At 46.3% G+C, this 26,001-nt stretch overlaps 1 protein-coding gene across 1 annotated transcript; it reads left to right on the forward strand.

Moving 5' to 3' along the window:
• The first annotated feature begins 11,810 nt into the window (after positions 1–11,810).
• On the forward strand, positions 11,811–26,001 carry LOC101595138 (pancreatic secretory granule membrane major glycoprotein GP2-like). The gene is made up of 7 exons (XM_004657309.2): positions 11,811–12,171; positions 16,168–16,373; positions 21,173–21,330; positions 21,839–22,075; positions 24,944–25,106; positions 25,349–25,466; positions 25,937–26,001. The coding sequence occupies exons 1-7, from the start codon at positions 11,811–11,813 to the stop codon at positions 25,999–26,001; spliced, it is 1,308 nt and encodes a 435-aa protein (XP_004657366.2).

Raw genomic sequence — 26,001 nt, forward strand, 5'->3', positions numbered from 1 at the left:
GATGGACAGGTATAGGCAGCTCTACCCTTGGACAAAAGAGAGTGACTGGGCTGGAGAGATGGCTTAGTAGTTCAGGTGCTTGCCTGCAAAGCCCAAGGTTCCATGTTTGACTCCCCAGATCCCATGTAAGTCAGACACACAAGGTGACCCATGCACAAGGTCAGACATGCACATAAATTGGAGTTTGATTACAAACTGGTGTACCAATTCTCTCTCTCTCTCTCTCTCTCTCTCTTTCTCTCATACAAAAAGGCCAGTCTTTGGAAAGATGGCTTAGCAATTAAGGCATTTGCCTGCAAAGCCAAAGGATCCCAGTTCGATTCTCCAAGATCCATGTAAGCCAGATGCACAAGGGCCACATGCATATGGAGTTTGTTTGCAGTGGCTGGAGGTCCTGGTACACCCAGTCTCTCCCTCTCTGCCTCTTTATAGCTCTCAAATAAATAAATAAATAAATAAAATATACTTTTTTTAAAAAGGCCAGTCTTTTGGACTTGCCTCAAAAATAAATAAATAAATAAATAAATAAATAAATAAATAAAAAGATACAGTGAGTGACTGGTTAAAGTGTGGGTCCCAGCAGGTCTGCAGGAAGAAAGCCTCACGTAGGTTTGTTGGCAGAAAGCAGGAAAATATTGTGAGTCCAGTGAATTCTGGTGGGGAACTAGGGACCTGTGAAGCCTGTCTGTGGCCACCACACAAAAGGCTATGCAGAGCCTCAGTGAGTGGGTGCACCAGGCCATGGACAGTGCAAGAATGCTTTGGCCTGAAGATGGACAGCCCTGACCGCCTATCTCCAGCCCAGTGCTGGATGAGGCCTGAGTGGGCCCAAGTATTGGGAAGACAAAGCCAGCCCAGCAAAGCTGGTGACACCAGACATGTGTATACTGAAAATAAAGTTTTGTGTTGGGATCAGTGTGTCTGACTGGTGGTTTTCAACCCCTTGGGTGGGGGTACCTGTCCCAAGCCTGATGGAAAATTCAGATTTTTTAAATTTTATTTATTTATTTATTTATGAGCATGCTAGCGCCTCCAGCCACTGCAAATAAACTCCAGGTGCGTGTGCCCTCTTGTGTATCTGGCTTACATGGGTCCTCGTGGGGAGTCAAACATAGGTCCTTAGGCTTTGCAGACAAATGCCTTAATCGCTAAACCATCTCTCCAGCCTGAGAAGACAGATCTTGTCTCTTTAAAACCTGTTTATGCTGGTGTGATGATGGAAGGATGAAACCCAGCACTCAGGAGGCTGAGTCAGGAATGTCAAGGGGAGTTGGAGGTCAACCTGGGCTTCATAGTAGTGAGATCTTGTCTCAAAAACAAACAAACAAACAAACAAAAAAAAAAAAATGGAGGGGTGCTCACTTTGGCAGCATATATACTAAAATTGGAATGATTTTTGCCCTGTTGCTGTTTCTTTCAAACTTGCTTAGGTCTGCTTTGCCAAGGAGGCTCCTGTCCCTGGTCAAAGTCATAGACCCAGGGAAGTGATGACACGCAGTTTCCTGCCCATATCTCCCTCTATACTGACCTAGGAGCTCAGAACCTGAGGCTGCCCCCAGCCCTGTGAGGCTTCAGGCTGGTGGCTGCCTCTTGTTACAGAAGAGCAGGGGAAGGCAGCAGAGGTCCAAACCCCTAGACCCTTAGGAAAAGTCGTGACAAAAGATCTGGATTCTGGGCTGGAGAGATGGCTTAGCGGTTAAGCGTTTGCCTGTGAAGCCTAAGGACCCCGGTTCGAGGCTCCACTCCCCGGGACCCACGTTAGCCAGATGCACAAGGGGGCGCACGTGTCTGGAGTACGTTTGCAGAGGCTGGAAGCCCCGGCGCGCCCATTCTCTCTCTCTCCCTCTATCTGTCTTTCTCTCTGTGTCTGTCGCTCTCAAATAAATAAATAAAAAATTAAAAAAAAAAGAAAAAGATCTGGATTCTCAAATGTCAGCTCTTGGCCAGGATATGGGAGACTGATGAGATAGTCATAGCCCTGAGACCCAGGTGTCCTGATGGCATGGAGGGAGGGAGGGAAGAAGGGAGGGCTGCATGGGCCAGTTCTTCTCTGCTGTTCAGCAACTAGGGGCCTTGGGGATAGTCACCTCTGGCAGTCTCCAGAGGTCCACTGATTGCAGCTGATGGGAAACCGCTTCACTCGCCTCCCATCAGCATTGGTTCCAACCCTGAAAAGTCCCCCTGAGGCCTGCAGAGACTCTGGACAACAGGGTGGGTGGTGCACTCAGCAGGCAGAGGAGGTGCCATACTGGTGCCAGCAGTGCCTTACTGTCTTGAAGCTGCCGTCTGTTTTTCTGTTCAAGCCAGAGCTCCTTCTTAGCGCCCTCCAGGACCTTCCATAGCACAGACATGGGCAGCTGCTGGCCTGTGCTGCTACTGCTCCTTATTGGGGACGGAGCCCTCCACCTGCCTGGTGAGTATCCACATGCACCCCTCCATCAACCCTCCTCCGTTTACAGCAATCTTTCTGGCTGGGCAGAAAGGGGAGAAGGTGGTGGAAAGCCAGGGAGTATCTCTAGGGAGGTCTCATAAATTAAGCTCAGCCACCCCACACACAACTTCCCAAATTGACTAAAAGGCTGAGAGCATGGGCATCATTGGAATCGGAGGCAAGATGACCTTCAGGGCTGGAGAGATGGCTTAGCAGTTAAGGTGCTTGCCTGTGCTAAGGACCCAGGTTCGATTCCCCAGAACCCACATAAGCCAGTTGCACAAGGTAATGCAGGTGTCTGGAATTCATCTGCAGTGGCTAGAGGCCCTGGCACAGCCATTCTCTCTCTCTCTCTCTCTTTGCCCCCCCTCCAATAAATAAATAAGTAAAATATTTTAAAGATGACCTCCAGATGGCCCTGGCCTCTGGCATTCATCTCTTCCAGGGTGCTTTGTCTGCTCTGTCTTTAATGTTATGTCTTTCTATCTGTCCTTCACATCCCGGCCAGGCTAATTAAAGATGCAGCAGGCTAAGGGTCCAGGGGCTTGGGTCTCTGCTGCCTTCCCCTGCTCTTCCGTAACAAGAGGCAGCCACCAGCCTGAAGCCTCACAGGACTGAGGGCAGCCTTAGGCTCTGAGCTCCTAGGTCAGTGTAGAGGAAGATATTGGCAGGTCATTGTGGGTGTCATCACTTCCCTGGGTCTATGACTTTGACCAGGGACAGGAGCCTCCTTGCAAAGCAGACCTTAGTAAATTTGAAGAACAGCAACAGGGGGGATCATCAAACCAGTAGCAGTTTCTGCCACGAGCGGTTGTGGCAGCCACTGAGTGAAGCATTCCCAAGGGCTCATGTTACCTTGGGCAATCCTTGGGATCGCAGTGAAGTGACTGCTGTACACATCTCTATTTTTCAGTAGAGGGAAGAGTCAAGGTGCTGATATCCGTGTTCCCAGTCACAATGTAGGGATTCCATCGCAGGTCTGACTCCAGAGCATAAAGGTCATACTCCATTGAGAGCAGAAAATGACAATTATCACGAAGATGTGACTTCTCATCAAATCTGTAATTGCCACCTGCTGCCAGCAAAAATCCAGACTGGGCTTTATGGACTGGGATAAACTGATTCTCATATGTAAGAAAGGACAAAAGGGAGCCATAGAAGGTGATTCATACCTGTCATCCCAGCACTTGAGAGGTGGAGACAAGACCAGCCTGGGCTACATACACCTCTGCCTCTGCCTCAAAAAAAAAAAAAAAAAAAAAAGAAAGAAAGAAAGAAAGAAAAGAAAAGAGCCAGGCATAGTGGCAAATGCCTTTAATCCCAGCACTCGGGCAGAGGTAGGAGGATCGCCATGAGTTCAAGGCCACCCTGAGAATACAGAGTGAATTCCAGGTCAGCCTGAGCTAGAGTGAAACCCTACCTCAAAAAAACAAAAAACAAACAAAAAAAAGAAAGAAAGAAAGAAAGAAAGGAAGGACAACAGGGCTAGAGAGATGGCTTAGTGGTTAAGGTGCTTGCCCGATAAGCCTAAGGACCCATGTTCAACTCTCCAGATCCCACATAAGCCAGACACACAAAGGAGAGGTATGCACAAGGTCGCACATTCCTGCTAGGTGGTACAAGTAGTTGGAATTCGAGTTCAGTGGCTGAGATCCTGGCACACCAATTCTCTCTCTCTGCCTCTGTCTCTGTCACTCTCATACTCTTTAACATAAATTTAAAAAGCTGGGCGTGGTAGTGCACACCTTTCATCCCCAGCACTCAGGAGGCAGAGGTAGGAGGATCACTGTGAGTTCAAGGCCACCCTGAGACTACATAGTGAATTCCAGGTCAGCCTGGGCTACAGTTAAACCCTACTTGAAAAAAAACAAAATACATAAGTCAATTAAATAAATAAAGAAAGAACAACAATATCCAAGATAATTTTGAAAAGCAAGATGGGAGCCTAAGGATAGGGAAGACATGCGCCCTACCAAATACTGTCATTTACTATGAAGTGGTAGTTACTATAAAGTGGTCTCAGTGCAGAGACAGATAAGTAAAACAGTGGGACAAAAGATAACATGGAATTCAGTCTGGATGCAGAATGACAGACAGCAAGACAAATCAGTAGAGGAAAGAGGCATATGGGCCAGAGACAACTGGTTAACCACTTTGCAAAAACAAAGATCAGATGTGCTATTGTACACCTCTAAGCCCAGCACTGGGGCAATGAAGGGTTAGGGTCTCAATGTCAACCTGGACAATATGAGACCCTATCTCAAAACACCAAAGAAGGGCTGGGGAGATGGCTCAGCAGTTAAAGCACTTGCCCGCAAAGCCTAAGGACCAATGCTACATTATGAATTCAAGGAAAGCTTGAACCACAATGTGAGACCCTGTCTCAAAAACAAAACAAAACAAACAAACAACAGAAAAAAACAGCAGCTGGCTGGGCATAATGGTGTATCCTTTTAATCCTCTGTTACTGTGAGTACGAGGCCAGCCTGAGATTACATGGTGAATTCCAGGTTAGCCTGGACTAGAGTGAGAACTACCTCAAAAAAAAAACAAGGATTAGGGCTGGAGAGATGGCTTAGTGGTTAAGCGCTTGCCTGTGAAGGACACCGGCTCAAGGCTCGGTTCCCCAGGTCCCATGTTAGCCAGATGCACAAGGGGGTGCACGCGTCTGGAGTTCGTTTGCAGAGGCTGGAAGCCCTGGCGCGCCCATTCTCTCTCTCTCCCTCTATCTGTCCTTCTCTCTGTGTCTGTCGCTCTCAAATAAATAAATAAAAAGTGAACAAAAAATATTAAAAAAAAAAAACAAGGATTAGAGAGATTGCTCAGTGGTTAAGTTATTTACCTGTAAAGCCAAAGGACCCCAGTTTGATTCTCCAGGACCCACATAAGCCGGATGCATAAAGGGACACATGCATCTGGAGTTTGTTTGTGGTGGCTAGAGGCCCTGGCACACACACATAAACACACACACACACACTCTCTCTCTCTCTCTTTTACTCTGTTTTACTCCCTCTGAAATAAATAAATAAATAAATAAATAAATAAATAAATAAATAAGCAGGGCTGGAGAGATGACTCAGTGGTTAAGGCACTTTCCTGTGAAGCCTAATGACCCATGCTCAACTCCAGATCCCACATAAGCCAGATGCACAAGGTGACACAAGTGTGCAAGGTCGCACATGTGCACAAGGTGGGGCACACACCTGGAGTTCTACTGCAGTGGCTGGAGGCCCTGGCATGCCCGTTCTCTCTCTCTTGGTCTCACTCTCACATTGAAAAAAAAAACAAAGGACAGGGCTACAGAGATTGCTCAGTGGTTCAAGGTGCTTGTTTGCAAAGCCTAAGAGCTTGGGTTTGATTCCCTAGTATCCATGTAAAGCCAGATGCACAAAGTGGCATATGCATCTGGAGTCCATTTACAATGACAGAAGGCCCTGTAGTGCTCATTTCCTCTCTCTCTGCTTGCAAATTTTATATATATATATAAAATATATATATATATATATATATATACACACACACATATATATACATATATATATATACATACACACACATACACACACATATATGTATATATATATGTATGTATATATGTATATATTTATATATTTATATTTAAATCTTCTTTGTAGGAAATAAATTGTGACACATTAAATACCTCTTTCTATCTTTTTTTCTGAGGTAGGGTTTCACTCTAGCCCAGGCTGACCTGGAGTTCACTATGTAGTCTCAGGGTAGACTCAAACTCACAGTGATCCTCCTACCTCTGCCTCCTGATTGCTGGGATTAAAGACTTGCGCCACCACACCTGGCATAAATACCTCTTTCTTAGCCAAACAGAAAGCAGGCATATGTGTGAGAGACCCAAGATATATTCAGTAGTTTTGTTTGGCTAAGGAGATGATTGGTTCGCTACAAAACACAAAGAGGGGCTGGAGAGACGGCTCGGTAGACAAAGTGCTTGCTGCTCAAGTGGGAATATCTGTGATCAATCCCTAGACCCTACACAAAAAGCTTGAAGCTGGGGTGGGCTTCTGTGATTCTAGCATGCTCACACCAGCGGCAAGTCGGGAGAGAGAGGCAGGAGAATGTCCTGGAATCCCATGCCAAGCCCAACTAAGAAGAGCAGGAAGAATCCAGAGCAAGAAGCCCTGCCTCACATGAGGAAGACATGAGAGGACCAGCCTGAAAGTTGTTCTCTGACATTCACATGAGACACAAATAAAAGAGATTAAAAATAAACTGAAGCCAGGAGTAGTGGCACATGCCTTTAATTCTAGCACTCGGGAAGCAGAGGTAGGAGACTCCATGAGTTTGAGGCCAACCTGAGACTACATAGTGAATTCCAGGTCAGCCTGGGCAAGAGCGAGACCCTACCTCGAAAAACCAAAAATAAATGAATAAATAAAAAATAAATGGAGATTTTAGTTTATTTGAAGAAAACCTAAGGCTGGGGAGATGGCTCAGTGGTTAAGGTGCTTGCCTGCAAAGACATAGGACCCCAGTTTAATTCCCCAGTACCCATGTAAAGCCAGATGCACAAAGTGGTGCATGAATTTGGAGTTCATTTCCAGCAGCTGGAGCCCCTTGTGTGCCCATTCTCTCTCTCTCTCTCTCTCTCTCTCTGCTTGCAAATAAATAAATATATAAAAAAAAACTATAGACAGCGTGGTAGCACCCACCTTTAATATAAGCACTCAGGAGGCAGAGGTAGGAGGATCATCATGAGTTCAAGGCCAGCTGTAGACTACATAGTGAATGTCAGATTAGTGTGGGGTACAGCAAGACCATAACTCAAAAAAAAAAAAAAGCCAAAAAAACTATAAAATCAAATCCTATGGAAATATTATTTCTTGAAAATAAAAGCTGAAAGATAGAAATCCATATATCAAGATCTCTGCTCTGTGAGACGAGGTTTTTGTTGTAAACAGACTCAGAAATTGTTCAAATTTAGAGGACTCCTGCACTATACTGAGCTCAAGTCCCTCACTATGCTGACTAGGATATGAAAGCCAGAGCAAGGGACTGCCTTCCCCAAAGTCACCAAGAAGACAGCGACAGCGACAGGACCAGTTCCCTAGGCCGGGTGTACCCTGGCCAGCTCTGCTGCCCTGCACAGGGAGGGAGACGTAGGGTGTGGCTGGAGCAGGTGCAAGCAGGGGCTGGTGAGTACAGAGGTTAGCACCTCTTTAGATCTAGCTAATTAAACAAAGGAGTCTGTCACCTGGGCTAGGTCACTTTCGGTCTTATGAGTCAGCGCTCTGGCGATGACTAAGGATGCAATGACAAGGCACCAGGTGATGGGCCTGTTTCTGCTCTTTGCCCAAGGGATGAGTGTTTCCTAGGGATCCCGTTCAGCCGTTACTCCCAAGAGAGAGTGGCTGGCTCCACCATGGAAATGAAGCTATGCTAGTTTTGTTTGTTTTGTGTGGGGTGTGTGCATGTGTTGTATATAGTGCTTGTGAAAATGTGCACAGCGTGCGCATGCATGCAGAGGTCAGAGCGCTGTTATTCATCCACAGGTTTCCTTGAGATGAAATCTCTCATTGAACTGGGAGCTGCCATTTTGTTCTTCTTTTTTTTAAATTTTTTGTTCATTTTTATTTATTTGTTTTGAGAGTGACAGAAAGAGGCAGAGAGAGAGAGAGAGAGAAAGAGAGAAAGAATGGGTGCGCCAGGGCTTCTAGCCACTGCAAACGAACCCCAGACGTGTGCGCCCCCTTGTGCAACTGGCTAACGTGGGTCCTGGGGAATCGAGCCTCGAACCAGGGTCCTTAGGCTTCACAGGCCAGCACTTAACTGCTAAGCCATCTCTCCAGCCCCTGTTCTTCTTTTTTTAATATATTGTTTTAAATTTTACTTATTTGCAATGAGTGTGTGTGTGTGTGAAAGAGAGAGAGAGAGAATGGGCATAGCAAGGCCTTCAGTTACTGCAAACAAACTCCAGACACATTTGCCATCTTGTGCATCTGGCTTACATGGGTACTGGGGAATTGAATCCAGGTTGTTAGGCTTTGTAGGCAAGTGCCTTAACTGCTGAGCCATCTCTCCAGTCCCTTGTTTCTAGCATTTAAAAAATCTATATGAGCCAGGTGTGGTTGCACACACCTTTAATCCCAGCACTCGGGAGGCAGAGGTAGGAGGATTGCCATGAGTTCGAGGCCACCCTGAGACTCCATAGTGAATTCCAGGTCAGCTTGGGCTAGAGTGAGACCCTACCTCGAAAAACCAAAAAAAAAAAAGAAGAAACCAAATACTGAAAGCTAGGTGTGGTGATGCAACATCTGTAATCTCAGCACTTAGGAGTCTGAAATAGGAGGATTTCTATGAGTTCTATGCCAGCCTAGGCTACATTGTGAACTCAAGGAAAGCTTGAACCACAGTATGAGACCCTGTCTTAGAAACAAAACAAAAAAACAGTGGCTGGCTGGACATAATGGTGTATCCCTTTAATCCCCTGGTACTGTGAGTTCAAGGCTAGCCTGAGACTACATAGTAAATTCCAGGTTGGCCTGGGTTAGGAGACCTACCTCAAAAAAAAAAAAAAAAAAATCAAGGGCTGGAGAGATTGCTCAGTGGTTAAGGCATTTGCTTGCAAAGCCAAAGGACCCCAGTTAGATTCTCCAGGACCCACGTAAGCCAGATTCACAAGGGGCACATGCATCTGGAGTTCATTTGCAGAGACTGAAGGCCCTGATGTGCCCAATGTCTCTCTCTTTGCCTGTTTCTCTCTCTCAAATAAATAAATAATTGAAAAAAGAAGAAGAAGAATGAAAGGCCAGATATGGTGGCTCATGCTTTTAGTCCCAGCACTTGGAGGCAGAGGTAGGAGGATCGCCATGAATTTGGGGACACCCTGAGACTACAGAGTATGTTCCAGGTAGCCTGGGCTACGGCGAGAACCTACCTCCTAAAACAAACAAACAAAAATCAAAACAAAAGAACCACAAAAACAGTGTCAGGAGATGAATCAGAGGCACTTGCTTGCAATACCTGTCAGCCCAGGTTCAATTCCCCAGCCTCCCACATAAAGTTATAGAGGCATTCATTTATAATGGCAAGAGACCCTGGCACACCCAGACACAGACACAAACACATATACAAATAAATTTTCATTTATTTATTTATTTATTTTGGGTTTTCGAGGTAGGGTCTCACTGTAGCCCAGGCTGATCTGGAATTCACTATGGAGTCTCAGGGTGGCCTCGAACTCACGGCAATCCTCCCACCTCTGCCTCCCGAGTGCTGGGATTAAAGGCGTGAGCCACCACGCCCGGCAAATTTTTATTTTTTGAGATAAGGTCTCACTCTAGTCCAAACTGACCTGGAATTCACTATGTAGTCTCAGGGTGGCCTCAAATTTACAGCAACCTCCTATCTGCCTCCAGAGTGCTGGGATGTGCCATCAAGCCCAGCTAACAAACAATTTTGTTTTTTAAAAAAAGCATAGCTGGGGCTGGAGAGATTACTTAGTGGTTAAGGCACTTGCCTGCAAAGCCTAAGGACCCATGTTCAACTCCACAGATCCAACATAAGCCTGATGCACAAGGTGGCACGTGTGTCTAAAGTTTGTTTGCAGTGGCTGGAGGTCCTGATGTGCCAATTCTCTCTCTCTCTCTCTCTCTCTCTCTCTCTCACTTTCTTTCCTCAAAAAGGAAATGAAAAGAACCATAGCTGGTGGTGACCTATAATCTCAGTACTTGGGAGATGTAGAAAGGAGAATCAGGAGTTCAAGGTTGTCCTTGGCTACATAGGGAGTGTTTTAGGCCAACCTGAGCTACAATGGAAAGAAAAAGCTAAGTATGGTAGTGCATACTTGTAACCCAGCAATTGGGAAGCAGAGACAGAAGGATTGCTTTATGTTTAAAGCCAGCCTGGTCTACCTAGCAAATTCCAGGCCAGGTAGGAGTTCACAGTTAGACCCTGCCTTTAATCCCAGCATTCGGGAGGCAGAGGTAGGAGGATTGCCATGAGTTCAAGGCCACCCTGAGACTCCGTAGTGAATTCCAGGTCAGACTGGACTAGAGTGAGACACTACCTCAAAAAACTGGAAAAAAAAAAAAACTATAAGAAAGAGAAGAGAAAAAAGAAAGCAAACATGAAGGGGCTAGGGATGTAGCTCAGTGGTAGGGCAGTGGTCTAAAATACAGAAGACTCAAGTTCAATCCTAAGCAATGCAAAACCAAAACAACAGATTTTCATCCTTTGCTGACTGTCACCCTCTCTAGAGTAGACATTGAGCTAACCAAGACATGGTTGCTCACACTAGTTTTAAAGCCTCTCTGGCATGGAGCTGTTAAAATCTATCAGGACAGGGTTGGTACATAAATGAAGGTGAGCTGGAACTTGTGTACTCAGTATGGCTATTATTTCTATTGGTTCTCCTAGTAAGGATACTGGGAGAGCCAGAGCATCCAAGAAGTGGAAAGAATAGTAAATTGGTGTCCTGTCATTTGTCTTTATAGGCAATGTTGCAGTCTGTGGGGACACATCACCTGTACACTCCACACACAGTTCTGTGTCTACCAAAGCTATACCATGTTCGTCTGCAAGCAAAGTTCTGTCCCATGACCACACCTCCACAGACAAACCCAACAGCTTATCGACAACACCTAATTCCCAGGAGCAAACAACATCAGCTACTCTTCCAACATCACCACCACCAAGCAGCTCAACAGGGTCCACGGAGCAGACAGCCCCAAGGCCTGAGACTCTGGAAATGACATCCAGAATCACATCTCCAAAGCCTACTACTGCAACCAGCAGTGACACTCCACCATTGAGTCCCACGAGCACTTCTACACGGGAGGAGCAGGGAGCGACGTCTGGAGCCACAACCTCATCCAGCACGGCCATTCCGTCAGCATCAAAGGCCACATCCGAGCTGGGGGTCACTATTGCTGGTACAGCCATGATCCAGACACAAGGGGAAATTACAACTGTACCTCCAACCTCAGCAACAACCCCTGTGACAAGCAAGCCATCGGATGCACAGCACAGCATAACCCAACAAACATCTGCCTCTCCAGCACAACCAGCTTCCGCTGTTGGCACAAGTCCAGTTCCAGTGCCATCAGCATCAAAGCCCACAAGCAGTGCAATGGCATCACTGGCGTCCCCTGGCTCCGAGAAGGTAGTCACGATCACAGATCCTACAGCATTAAGACCATCAGATGATGATCTGAAACCATCTGAGTCTGTGATCACCACAGGGTCTGAGAAGTCAGCTCTAACTCTGTCCTCAATAACTATAGACAAAGTCACAGACATGAATGAATATTTATCCACGACAACCAGGGCAGTTATCCATACCTCTTCACCAAACATAGCCACCCTGGGGACAAGAGTTCTTGGGATAACTGTTCTTGAAGCAACCATGTCTAAGACACAAGAAGTGGAAACTACAAGTGTCCCTCCAACCCAAGCAACAATCCCCTCGAGCAAACCATCTGATTCACAGCCCAGCACAGCCCAGCAGACCCTGTCCCCACCAACACAATCAGCCTCAAGTGCTGGCACTGACACAGCCCAGGCACCTAAAGCAACATCTCATCATCCCACAGCCCTTGTCCCTAGTTCCTCAATGACAACCAAGTCCTCTGCGATGGCTGAGACTGGTCCAAAACCCCCCAAATCTAGCCAGAATAGTAGTCCTCAAGCTGAGGCCTGTGCTTTGGATGAGTACGCAGCAGGCACGGAAGGTTGTATGTGCAACCACAGCTATTACGCCCACTCAGGTAAGTGTGAGTAACCTGTGTGAACAAACTGAAGAAGAGACAGGGGCCAGAGTGAACATCAAACTCTGAGAGGGCTCAGAAGGACCCAGTCCAAAGGGCTTGGGTGAGTGGGTGAGGATGGGTAAGACCTTAGCATTCACTGGTCTAAAGTGATGGATGGGGCTGGAGAGATGGCTTAGCGGTTAAGTGCTTGCCTGTGAAACCTAAGGACCCCGGTTCAAGGCTCGGTTCCCCAGGTCCCACGTTAGCCAGATGCACAAGGGGGCGCACGCGTCAGGGGTTCGTTTGCAGAGGCTGGAAGCCCTGGCGCGCCCATTCTCTCTCTCTCTCCCTCTATCTGTCTTTCTCTCTGTGTCTGTCGCTCTCAAATAAATAAATAAATAAATAAAATTAAAGTGATGGATGGTAAGAGAATAGACAGCTGGGCAAATAAGGTAGAGAGAGACAACCTATCCTGCTCCAGTCCCCAAGATCCAGCATCAGGGATGGGGGCTCTTTCTGCAGGGTGGGCACTGGCCTCACCCTGGCCCTACCTCCCAGGTTTCTTTCTATACCCACCCAGAAGAGCAAACGACAGACTTCAGCTTAAGGATGAGGCCCAGGCCCTTCCTACACATTCTATCTGAAGGGCTGGGATGTGGGTGGAGCTTAAAGAAACCTTAGCAGTGAATCAAACATTCCCATTTTATAGATGGGGACACTGAGGCTCAATGAGAGTAGGCAGTTCATTCAATAGCGCACAGCCTCAAACCAAATGCCTAGATCTTTCCACACCTCACTGCCTCTGTGGGATGAACAATGCCCAGGCTTTGGCAACACAGTCCTGAGATTGAATCTCATTCCACAATTTACCAGGTATGTGACACTAGCAAGTAAAAAAAAAAAAAAAGAGGGAGGTGGAGAGTGATTGAGGAAGACCACTGGCCTCCACAGTCATATATACACGTGTGCACAAACACACATACAAACACATATGTGCACACCACACACACACACACACACACACACACAGAGCTTTTATTCACTTGTTAAATAAGCATTATAGAAGGCCATTATTTTGAAAAGGCCCCAGTAGACCAGATTAAAACTCAAAATGCAATCATCTCAGGCTAGTGTTTCATGTCACCATACTGAAACTAAGTTACCTATCTCACATTCCTACAAACCAGAGGACATGAGAGACAACACTTAAATTTCCCAAACAGGCCTGTTTCAATGGGCTCAATAATGAAATTCTCTCTGCCTAAATCAATATGCTAAAAGTGTAACCTGGTGATTTAACCAAGCAGATTTTTTTTCTATTGTTTTTTCTTCCTGTTCTTTTCTTACAAGGAAAATACCTTTGAAATGCCAATCTTTGTTCTGTTTATTTCAAGTCCTTCTGTCTAGAAAACCAAGCTGTTTTGCTTAGACCATCCAAAACACTTTTTCGTGTGTGTGTGTGTGTGTGTGCGCATGCACACTAAGAATCAAATCTAAGTGAATGGCCTATCACAGCCCCACTTATTTCAATTTATGAACTAAAGTGCGGTCTGATTCTAGAATCAAAAATAAAGCCAATTAAAATTATTGGCACCAGGCGTGATGGTACATAGCTGTGATCCCAGCACTCAGGAGGCAGAGGCAGAAGGATTGCCCTGAGTTCAAGGCCACCCTAAGTCTACTTAGTGAATTCCAGGTCAGCCTGGGTTAGAGTGAGACCCTACCTCAAAAAAACAAAACAAAAAGATTATTGGCTAGGCTGGAATGGGGTGACTCATGTATAAAATCACAGTACTCATAAGGCAGAGTACTAGAACCTGTCTAAAAACAAAAAAGAAAGAAAAATGAAAAAAAGAAAAGAAATGGGGGCTAGGGATATGGTTCAATTCATAGAGTGCTTACTAGCCTACACAAAGCCCCAGTTTCTATAACTAGCACCACACAAAACAGACATGACAGTACATACCTGTACTCAGGAGGTAGAGGCAAGAGGATCAGAAGTTCAGTATCATCCCTGGCTACACAATGAGTTGGAGGTCAGCCTGCACTACATGAGACCTTGTCTCAAAAAAAAAGGAAAGAAAGAAAGAAAGAAATATTATGGGGGGGGGGGGGCTGGAAAGATGGCTTAGCAGTTAAGGTGCTTGTCTGCAAAGCCTAAAGGCCACTATTTGATTCTCCAGGTCCCACGTAAGCCAGATGCACAGTGACACAAGTACACAATGTCACACATGAGCACAAGGAGACACTCATGTCTGGAGTTTGAATGTAGCACTGGAGGCCCTGGCACACCAACTCTCTCTCTCTCTCTCTCCTTTCTCTCTTTTGCATTAAAAAAAAATGGGTATGGTGGCTCATGCAGGAGGCTGAGGTAGAAGGATCACCATGAATTGGAGGCCAGACAAGGCTACAGAGTGAATTCCAGGTCAGCTTGGGTTAGAGTGAGACACTGACTCAAAAAAAAAAAAAAAAAAAAAGGCTGGTAATGTGATTTAAGTACTTGCCTAGCATGTATGAAACCCTAGATTTTTGTTGTTGTTTTGAATTTAGGGTCTTGCTCTAGCCTAGGCTGACCTGGAATTCACTATGTAGTCTCAGGGTGGCTTTGAACTCACAACAGTCCTCCTACTGTTACCTTTTAAGTGCTAGGAATAAAGACATATACCACCAAACCTGACTTGAGGCCCTACATTTGATTCACAGTAATGTGTGCATGCACACACACAAGTTAAAAATGTTCTTCCTGGGCTAGAGAGATGGCTTAACAGTTAAGGCACTTGCTTATGAAGCCTAAGGACTCATGTTCAATTCTCCAGATTCCACATAAGCCAGATGCACAAGGTGATGCAAGCATGCAAGGTCACACATGTGCACAAGGTGACACACATATCTGGAGTTCGACTGTAGTGGCTGGAGGCCCTGGGGGTCCAATTCTGTCTCACTTATTTAAAAAAATGCAAAAGAAAAAATTTAAAAACAGAAAAAAAATTCCTCCTGTGAGGATGCCTTCTTCCCTTAGAAATATGTCTTTTATGAGTTTAGGCTCTATAGACAGAAAGAATCGTTGACTTTATGGGCTGGGGAAATGGCTCGGCAGTTAAAGGCACTTACTTACAAAGACTGCTGGTCCAGGTTGGACTCCCCAGTACTCACATGAAGCCAGATGCACAGAGTTTATTTGCAGTGGCAAAGACTCCAGTGTGCCCATTCTCTCTTTCTCTCTTCTTGCCAATGAATAAATAAAACATTTTTAAAAAGAATAATTGAAGCCGGGCATGGTGGCACACGCCTTTAATCCCAGCACTCGGGAGGCAGAGGTAGGAGGATTGCCATGAGTTCAAGGCCACCCTGAGATGACAGAGTTAATTCCAGGTCAGCCTGGACCAGAGTGAGACCCTACCTTGAAAAACCAAAAAAAAAATTGATGCAAACAGTTTAACTCTCTCCCCTATTCCTAGTGGCACTTGGCTTCTCGCTTGGAATGAGATAGAAATTGAGAATAAATCAAATAAGCCTCTTGACTTTGCCAATCAAGTAACAGAAACCAACTGCCTTCACTAAAAGAAAATATTTTCTCAGCAAGGCGAGGGGCAGGTTCCAGCTGGGGTCTCCAAGGACCAGCACATGGAATGAAGCAGGGACTCCCTCTCAGTTTCCATCCCATCCCTGCACCTGCTCTGCTCCTTCTCCCTCACACCAGCCTTGTTCTACCTCTCAACCTACCTGGCACAAGATGAGCCCCTCCCCTCCCAAGCTTCATGCCAGCTCCTTTGAGGTCCAGTGGCTAACTCTTGGGAAGAGATTCTAAGTGGGCCAGTGAAGGCCAAGGATCAGGGTCCCACAGTGCAAGTGATGACCATGGGGACTTACCTGTGAGAGACTCTGTGAGTAAGGGAGTCTTTGTAGATGGGACCATTATCTCCAATCTCCTCTACCCACATGAGAACTAGTTCCCCCTCCATGGCATCATCAGGATGCCTCAGAGGCCCCTCCTCTGGCTCTTGACCCCTACAGAGCTAACCAGCAAGTTGATGACCCTGCACTGCTGGCCACAGGACATTGAGGTGGCTCTGAGAAGCTGCTTCCTGGAGACTCACCACTGGGTACTGAGGCAAGGTGCCTTCAAGGGATGCTTCAGCACCAGGAAGATAGAGCAGGGACACCGAGTCCACAGCTTCCGGCTGGAGAAGAAAAAGGACACCTGTGGACTCCACCTTTCTGTAAGCTGAAGAGCACCTGATGGGGCGTGGGAGGAGAGGGCTGCGGATGGGGCTGGGAAAGGAGGGGTTGGGCAAGTCACAACTTGGGTGGACTCAAATCTTAACCATCAGACCAGTCTTGCTGAGGGAAAACATCTTGTTGCCCCTTTGTAATGGCACTATTTTTGACAGATCAGGACATTAGTTTCCAAACTGTTAGCTATGAACACTTTGAAATAGCTACAAGTAGTGTTTATTTATGCATTACTATGTGCCATGTACATCAAATCTTTCTTTTTTCTTTTTTTCTTTAATTTTTCAAGATAGGGCCTCACTCTATCCCAGGCTCAACTGGAATTCACTATGCAGTCTCAAGTTGGCCTAGAACTCATGATGATCCTCCTACCTCTGCCTCCAGAGTACTGGGATCAAAGGTGTGTGCCACCACACCTGGCTTTTATTTCCCTTAAGCCATTGAAATCTAAGGTTCAGAAAAGTTGAGGGATTTTCCAAAACTGCACAGCTTCAATTCTTGGTAATCCTCCTGCCTCAGCCTTCCAATGCTAGAACTATAGACATATGTTACCATGCTTGTACTAGTTTCTTTTCTTTTTTTTTTTTTTCTAGCCCAGGCTAACCTGGAATTCACTATATAGTCTCAGGGTGGCCTTGAACTCACAGCAATCCTACTCTGCCTCCTGAGTGCTGGGATTAAAGCCTTGTACCACCACACCAGACTTTGTCTAATTTCTAAAATAAAAAATTAATTCTGAAAAGATGGTTTAGCCATTAAAGAGCTTGCCAGCGAGCCTAAGGACCCACGTTTGATGCTCCAGATCCCACATAAACCAGATGCACAAGGTTATGCAAGCGTGCAAGGTCGCACATGCACACAAAGTGGAATCTGGAATTTGACTGCAGTGGCTGGAGGATCTAACATGACAATTCTCCTCTCTCATAAAAAAATTTACAAAAATAACTCAGGGCTGGAGAGATAGCTTAGCAGCTAGAATGCGTGCCTGCAAAGCCTAAGGACCTAGGTTTGACTTCTCAGAACCCACATAAACCAGATGCATGGTAGCACATGTATCTGGAGTTCATTTGCAGTGGCTAGAGGCCCTGGTGTGCCCATTCTCTCTCTCTGTCTCTCTGCAATAATAATTAAAATTATTTACTTTAATTTTAAATAAAGTTAAAATAAAATATAAAGGACTTAAAAATAATTATTCGGGGGCTGGAGAGAAAGCTCAGCAGTTAAAGCTGCTTGTTTGCAAAGCCTGACAGCCCAGGTTTGATTACCCAGTGCCTACATAAAGCCAGATGCACTAAGTGGTACATGTGTCTGGAGTTTGTTTGCAGTGGCAGGAGGCCTAGGTATGCCCATATTCATTCTCTCTGTTTTTCTCTCCATCTCTCTCTTTCTCAAATAAATGAACAAACTTTTTAAAAATTCATGTAAATAGTAAAATACAATACAAAACAGCCAAAAAATACCTTTTAGGACAGGGACCAGAACTAACTTGTTTTTTCTCTCCCCCCCCCCTCAAACCTTTCCCCCTTTTTTTCTTGCAGTGCTAGAGATTGAGCCTAGGAACTAGCCTAGGCAAGCATTCTACCATTTAACTATATCCCCAGGGCTAGGAAGATGACTTAATGGTTAAGGCACTTTCCTGCCAGGCTAACAGACCCAAGTTCAATTCCCCAGGACCCATGTAAGCCAGATGTACAAAGGGGCGCATGCGTCTGGAGTTCTTTTTCAGTGGCTAGAGGCCTTGGCATGCCCATTCTCTCTCCCCCTTTCTATATGCTTCTCTCTCGCTCAAACAATTAAATTAATTAATAAAATTTTTAAATTAAAAAAAAACTATATCCCTAAACCAAGAACTTGGATTGTGTGTGTGTGTGTGCGCGCGCGCGTGTGTGTGGTTTTTTGAGGTTGGGTATCAGTCTATCTCAGGCTGACCTGGAATTCACTCTGTAGTCTCAGGGTGGCCTCGAACTCTTGGAGATCCTCCTACCTCTGCCTCCCAAGTGCTGGGATTAAAGGCATGCACCACCACACCTGGAAGAACTTGGAATTTAAAAATGTATACATTTTAGTTATTTATTTGCAAGCAGAGAGAGAGAGAGACATACACACACACACACACACACACACACACACAGAATGGGCATACCAGGGCCTCTAGCTATTGCAAACAAATGCCAGATGCATGAGCCACTTGTGCATCTTCCCCTACGTGGGTACTGGAAGATCAAACTCAGGTCATTAGGTTTTGTCTGCAAACACCTTAGTTGATGAGCCATCTCTCCAGCCCAGAACTTGGAATTTTTAAAAAATATATTTTAATTAATTAATTTGCACACGTATGTGTGGGTGGGTGCACTAGGGATTCTTGCCAATGCAAATGAACACCTGATGCTTGTACCCTTTTTGTGTCTGGTTTATATGGGTAGCTTAGAAGTTGATGCCAGGTTGACAAGCTTTGCAAGCAAGTACCTTTAACAGCTGAGCTATTTTTCCAGCTCCAGGACTTAGAATTTTTCTTTCAAGGTAGGATCTCACTCTAGCCCGGGCTGACCAGGAATTCACCATGTAGTCCCAGGCTTGCCTCAAACTCACAACAATCTTTTTTTTTTTTTTATGAGAGAGAGAGGCAAATAGATAGAGAATGGGCACACCAGGGCCTCTAGCCACTGTAAATGAACTCCAGAGGCTTGTGCCACCTTGTGCATCTGGCATTTCATGGGAACTGGGAAACTGAACCCAGGTCCTTTGGCTTTGCAGGCAAGTGCCTTAACCACTAAGGCATCTCTTCAGCCCTCACAACAATCCTCCTACCTCTGCCTCCCAAGTGCTGGGATCAAAGGCATATGCCACCATGCCTGGCAATATTTGTATTGATTAGAAAGAGTGGCAGACAGAGTAAGTATGGACATGTCTGGACCTTCTGCAAAGGAACTCCAGCAATCTGTTCTCTCAAAACAACAGGCTGGGCATGGTGGCACATGCCTTTAATCCCAGCACTCAGGAGGCAGAGGTAGGAAGATTGCTGTGAGTTCGAGGCCATCCTGAGAGTACATAATAAATTCCAGATCAACCTTGGCTAGAGCAAAACCCTACCTCAAAAAAAATTTTTAAAAATTTAAGTAAAAAAAACAATAACAAAATGAAATATGCTGGCTGCAATTCCACCACCTGGGAGGTAGAGGCAGGAGAATCAGGAGTTCAAGACTATCAGGAGTTTGGCTATATAGTAAGTTTGAGCCCAGCCTGGGATATCAGACATTGTTTCACAAAAAGAAGACAGCGAAGAAAGGAAAAAGGAAAGAAAAAGACAGAAAGAAAAAAGAAATTAAGAACCAGGTTAGAAGCCATGCATGGTGGTGTACACCTTTAATTTTAGCACTCTGGACCCAGAGATAGAAAGATTGCTAGAGTGAGGCCCTACATTGGAAAACCAAAAAAAAAAAAAAAAGAAGAAGAAGAAGAAGAAAGAAAAAATGATTTAGAACTTAAAACCATAGACCCTGGAGCAGAGATGTTGAGTTTGGACTGTTGCTTTGGGCAACTCTTTGACCCTTTCTAAGCCTTGGTTTGCTCTTTTTTTGCTTGTTTATGTGATTTTTTGAGGTAGGGTCTCACACTAGCCCAGGCTGACCTGGAATTTACTCTGTAGTCCTGGCTGGACTCAAACTCATGGAGATCCTTTTACCTCTGCCTCCTGGGTGTTGGTATTAAAGGCATGTGCCACTATGCCCACTTGCTCTTTTTTCTATTTTTTATTTTATTTTGTTGTGTTTATTTTTATTTATTTGAGAGCGACAGACAGAGAAAGAGGCAGAGAGACAGACAGAATAGGTGCACCAGGGCCTCTAGCCACTGCAAATGAACTCCAGATGCATGTGCCACCTTGTGCATCTAGCTTGCGTGGGTACTGGGGAGTCAAGCCTTGAATCAGGGTCCTTAGGCTTCACAAGCAAGCGCTTAACTGCTAAGCCATCTCTCCAGCATCCCCCCCAACTTTTTTTTTTTTTTTTTTTTTTTGGTTTTTCGAGTAGGGTCTTGCTCTAGCCCAGGCTGTCCTGGAATTCACTATGTAGTCTCAGGGTGGCCTCGAACTCACAGTGATCTGCCACCTCTGCCTCCTGAGTGCTGGGATTAAAGTTGTGCACCATCACACCCATCTTAACTTTATTTATTTGCAAGCAGAAAGAGAGAGAGGGAGAGAGAGAGAACAAGCACTTGGAATTTTTTTTAAAAAGTTGTTTTTCGTTTTTTGGTTTTTCAAGGTATGGTCTCACTTTAGCTCAGGCTGACCTGGAATTCACTCATGGCCTCGAACTCGTGGCAATCCTCCTACCTCTGCCTCCTGAGTGCTGGGAGTAAAGGCGTGCACCACCATGCCTGGTATTAAAAAATGTTTTTAAATGAATTTATGTATTTGCACATGTGTGTGTATGGGTGTGCCAAGCCTCTTTTCCGTGGTATTTGAACTTCAGAGGCATGGCCACTTGGTGCATCTAGCTTTACGTGGGTACTAGGAAACTGAACTGGGCCAAGCAGGGTTTGCACACAAGCACCTTTAGCTGCTGAGCCATCTTCTCAGCCCTTTAATTTGCTCTTCTGTAAAATTGAGCTAATAATGGAGCTCTTCTTAGAGAACTGTGATCAAGCCAGAGTACCTGGCACACAGTTCCAGGCTCCATGAACTTTAGCTATTACTTTTATTTAAATAAACATCTTGAAGCCAGTTAGGAGGGGGGAAAGCATTGCCCTGGAGAACTGAGAGCAGTGGCCTCCTCCCTGTCTTTTCTAGACCAACACCAGCCATGCCCTGTACTCTGTGGAGGTGCAGCTTGAACAGGTGCTCCCTGGCTCCAACACCACTGACTCCAGAATGCTCAACTTCAGCTGTGTCTATCCTCTGGCGGTCAATGTCAGCCAGACTCTCTCCAACCAGGTGGACTCCAGTCCGTGAGTTGTATTCTGCTGGCGCCCTCTCCCTGAGAGGCTCCTTGAGTTCTCACTGCTATCTATAATCCAGGCTAAAGGGTCAACACCCTCAAGAAGTTGAGCACCCTTTGTCCAACCCCCATATACAAACACCTCTTGGAGGGAGAAATAAGATGTTTCTGGGCTTCTGGGGGGGAGGGGGAGGATTGTGATTTGAGGTAGAGTATCACTCTAGCCCAGGCTGGCCTTGAACTCACAGTGATTCTCTTACCTTGGTCTTCCGAGTATTGGGATTAAAGGCGTGTGCCACCATACCTGGCCAAGATGTTTCTATGAAGCAATGCATTATGGATCACTTATGTAAATTACCATGGGTTAGAATAGCTTCCAGGGTCTGGGGATTCTGTAAGGTGGCACCTCATTTGTTGTCCTTGTTTTACTTGGCTACCAGTGCTCAGTGACTTTGGGTGTGGTGCAGAAGGTCAGAGTCCTTCTCTCTGAGGTCTCACTTTTGTCACTCTGGATATAGCACCATCCACATTCCAAGTACTGGGGAAACCATCGTCACCCTGAGCGTCTTCACAGATGCTCAGCTCTCCTCCTCACTCAAGAACAGAACAGCTGTCATTGGCACACCCCTCTACGTGGTCCTCAAGTCCACAAACAGTGATCCCGGCAGGTTTGCCTTGGTGGCTAATGAGGTCTTCGCCAGCACCAACCTCTCCAAGACGGGGGTTAAGGCCACCTACCATTTTGTAAATGACAGGTAAGAGTCTGTCAGGCCCCAGCAACCTCTTGCCCATGCTAGTCCAGCTCCTGGACTGTGGCTTATTTATACAGGTGCTTTTTGTTCTTGTTCTGAGGCAGAGTCTCACCATAGCCCACGCTAACCTGGAGCGCACTCTGGAGCCCTAGGCTGGCCTTAAACTCACACCAGGCTTCCACTTCAGCCTCCCAAGCACTGACACTAAAGATGTGAGCCACCACGCCCAACTTCAGTTTTAAAACATTTTTCTCCATTAAGAACCTACTATAGCCAGATGTGGTAGTTCAGACCTCTAATGTGGGTACTAAGGAGTCTGAGGTAGGAAGATCACCATGAGCTCAAAGCTAGCCCAGGCCACAGAGTGAGTTCTAGGTCAGCCTGGGTTAGAGTGAGATTCTGCTTCAAAAACAGACAGGGTGTGAGGGTGATCTAGCTGTGACATCTGTCACTCCTTTGATCGCCAGGGTTGATTTAGCTGATCTGGCTGGCTAGGCGGGTGTCCCCTTCCTCCCATTTGTGTCCCTCCTGGAGCTATATAGTCGGTCAAAGAGGATGGCATTCCCCCAATAGAGGAGGACCTGGACTTTGGCTAAGGGTATTGGAGTAGCTGCGCTTCTCTGCTAGAACCTCCAAACAGCTTTCAAAAACAAACAGCTGAGCCAGGCATGGTGGCACACGCCTGTACTCCCAGAACTTAGGAGGCAGAGGTAGGAGGATCACCGTGAGTTCGAGGCCATCCTGAGACTACATAGTAAATTCCAGGTCAGCCTGGACTAGAGTTAACACCTTACCTCAAAAAATCAAAAACCAAAACCAACAAAACAAAAACCAAACAAAACCATACTTGTTGAAAAAACAAACAACACTAACATTTCAGAGTGCTATACACTTATATGTTGAACACATATTACATATAATAGCTAATGACAGCTAATATTAACATGGTATTTATCCCATGTCAGGCAGTTTGAATTACTTTATGTTTATCAACTTGTTTAAGCTTCACAACACACTCTATGACATAGTTATGTTTCCATTAGCATTTTACAAACGAAGAACTAAGGCTTGGTTCATATGCTTGGTAAGTAAGTGGCAGGCTTTGCTAAGTGTTGAGAATCCTGAGGTATAGGGACTGCAAACAGTCTAAGGAAGAGTTGGGTCTCAGCCAGGCATGGTGGCACATGCTTTTTATCTTAGCACTCCAAACAATCTCACGAGGTTACTTCCTCGCTTCACAGATGAGAGAACAAGAGGGGCTCTGAGTTTCATCAAGGACTGCTGCTCATGCTCAGTCTAGGTTCTGAAACACACCACTGTTGAATTTGGTCTAACTTGGAATTCCCTTTTTTATTTTTGGTTTTCGAGGTAGAGTCTCACTCTGTCCCAGGCTGACCTGGTATTCACTCTGGCCTCGAACTCACTCTGCCTCCTGAGTGCTGGGACTAAAGGTGTGCACCACCACGCCCAGCTGGAATTCCTCCTTTATTTCCACAGTGCTGGGGTTCCAACCCAGAGTGTGGAGCTTGCTAGGAAAGCCCTCTAAGACCTCTACCACACAGCTACACCCCCAGCCAGGAATTCCTCTTTTATCAGGGAAAAAGAACCTGTTAATGAATGGCATGGGCCAGCATTGGCGCCATGGCAGCCACAGCCTGCAGAGCATTGGTTGAGTAACCTACCTAACTTTTCTGTGCCTCCATTTACTGAACAAAAGTATTGCCTCCCTCAGAATATTGGTGTTAGGATGATGCCCAGCAGGGTGGCTCTGGCTCCTGCCTATAATCACAGTACTCCGGAGGGTGAGGTAGGAGGATCGCAGTGAGTTTGAGCCAGCCTGGGTTGCAGAGTAAGGTTCCGGGTTAGTATGGGCTAGAGGGAGACACTACCTCAAAAAATAAAACACCACAAAAAAGGGGGACTGGGGAAATGGCTTAGAAGTTAGGGTGTTTATACCTGAGAAGCCTAAGGACCCTGGTTCAATTCCCCCAGGACCCACGTAAGCCAGATGCACAAGGGGGAGCATGTGTCTGGAGTTCATTTGCAGTGGTTAGAAGCCCTGGCATGCCCATTCTCTCTCTCTATCCGCCTCTTTCTCTCTTCCTCTCTCAAATAAATAAATAAAATATTTTTTTAAACTTTTTTTTAAAAGCTGGGCATGGTGGCTCACACCTTTAATCTTTATTTTATCTTACTTTGATTTTATTTTATCTTAATTTGGCTTTTCAAGGTAGGCTTTCACTCTAGTCCAGGCTGACCTGGAATTCACTATGTAGTCTCAGGGTGGTCTTGAACTCATGACAATCCTACTACTTCTGCCTCCCAAGTGCTGGGACTAATGGCATGCAACACCACACCCAGCTACGCCTTTAATCTTAACATTTGGGAGGTAGAGGTAGGAGAACTGCTATGAATTCCAGGTCAGCCTGGTTACCCAACCAGCTTAGAGCGAGACCCTACCTCAAAAACCCATTAAAAAACTTTTGTTAAACACACACAAACTGGTGTTAGGATGAAATAAACTAATTCATGTAGCCAGGCGTGGTGGTGCATGCCTTTGATCCCAGCAGTTTGAGGCTAGCCTGAGACTACATCATGAATTCCAGGTCAGCCTAGGGTAGAGGGACACCCTACCTCGAAAAGCAAAGCAAAACAAAAAAAAAAAAACAAAAAACTAATTCACGTAAAGCAGCTCAGCAGCGGATCCGGCACCTACAATCCCATAGCACAGGTAATTTGGGGGTGGGGGTGGAATCAAAGTTTGTGCTTGGGCAGGGAGAGATGGCTCAGTGGTTAAAGATCTCGCTTGCAAAGCTTGCAGGCCCTGCGGAGGCCCGCTAACCAGAGGCTGCGGCTGCCTTCTCCCTACAGCTGCCCAGTCGGCGGCCGGCTGCTCCAGGACTTGGCGGGCAACGGGGTCTCTCTACAGGTGACCCTTGCCTTCACCCTGCAACGCTTCTTGAATAGTGACACGCTCTACCTGCACGCCCGAGTGAGCCTATGTGACAAGCAGCAGGGACGTTCATGCCAACCGGTGAGCAAGCCGGAAGCCCTCCCCTCGGCTCCGGATAGGCCGGACCGCGGGCGGAGGCGTCTTGTGGGCGGGGCCTTGAGGATTGCGGCTGCTGGGGATTGGCCTATCTTTCTGGGGGCGGGGCTTGGGGGCAGATCTCAAGGGCGGGAGTTTGAAGGTCTAGCTCTTGTAGATTAGTGAATTTACTCGGCCGGAGGGCAGGACTAAGTGGCTGAGGGTCTTTGGGCTTGTGTCGCCCACAGACTTGTAAGGCGAAGAATCCGCTCCGGAGGAGTTCGCCCTGGGAGATTCGAACACCGGTCGGTGTAGAGCATGGCGGCCGAGGCGAGTGGATAGTGTTCGGGCCTCTTCGCCTAAGCGGTAACTGGACCGATCATTTGTGAGGCCTCTCTGGCTCCTCTTCCAGAGCCTCAGCCACCACACCACCCCCCAAGCCCACTCTCCTCCTGGAGCCCACGTTCTCTGTTCCTCTGCGCCAGAGAGATCCTCCTGCTCACCCTTTTCATTCAAATCTGAGCCTCTGTCCTCGCATGATCCCCCTTGCTGTTACACCAAAGCACTCCAGCAATTTTATTTATTTATTTATTTTGTCACCCTTCCTGGCCTGGAACTCTGTTCTTTTCTGTCCCGTAGCAGTCCTCCAAAGCTTTAACCCTCATGGGAAAGCCCATCTTCCCATGGCATTGAGACGCATCTTCCCACCTTCTGAGTCCCAGCTTCAAGAAAGAACCGGACTCCTTGCCCACTCTTGATGAAATGATGGGAGAGTGCTAGCCATATCCTGGGGGGATCACACCTTAAGTTCATTCTTTATTTCTCTGTGGTTTCAGAGTCCAAAGCCTCCAGCGGCAGGAGCTCACCAGGTTGGTACAAGGGAACTGCTGAGATGAACTAA

The sequence above is a fragment of the Jaculus jaculus genome, chromosome 5 (genome assembly GCF_020740685.1).
Source record: "Jaculus jaculus isolate mJacJac1 chromosome 5, mJacJac1.mat.Y.cur, whole genome shotgun sequence".
Classification (NCBI taxonomy): domain Eukaryota; kingdom Metazoa; phylum Chordata; class Mammalia; order Rodentia; family Dipodidae; genus Jaculus; species Jaculus jaculus.

What these genes read in the sequence shown, in the direction of transcription:
- LOC101595138 (XM_004657309.2), top strand. Translation starts at nt 11,811, where the DNA reads ATGTCTAAGACACAAGAAGTGGAAACTACAAGTGTCCCTCCAACCCAA. An exon ending in AACCAGGTGGACTCCAGTCC is followed by an intron (nt 21,331 to 21,838) that starts GTGAGTTGTATT and finishes CTCTGGATATAG; the next exon opens with CACCATCCACATTCCAAGTA. An exon ending in CGGGCCTCTTCGCCTAAGCG is followed by an intron (nt 25,467 to 25,936) that starts GTAACTGGACCG and finishes CTGTGGTTTCAG; the next exon opens with AGTCCAAAGCCTCCAGCGGC.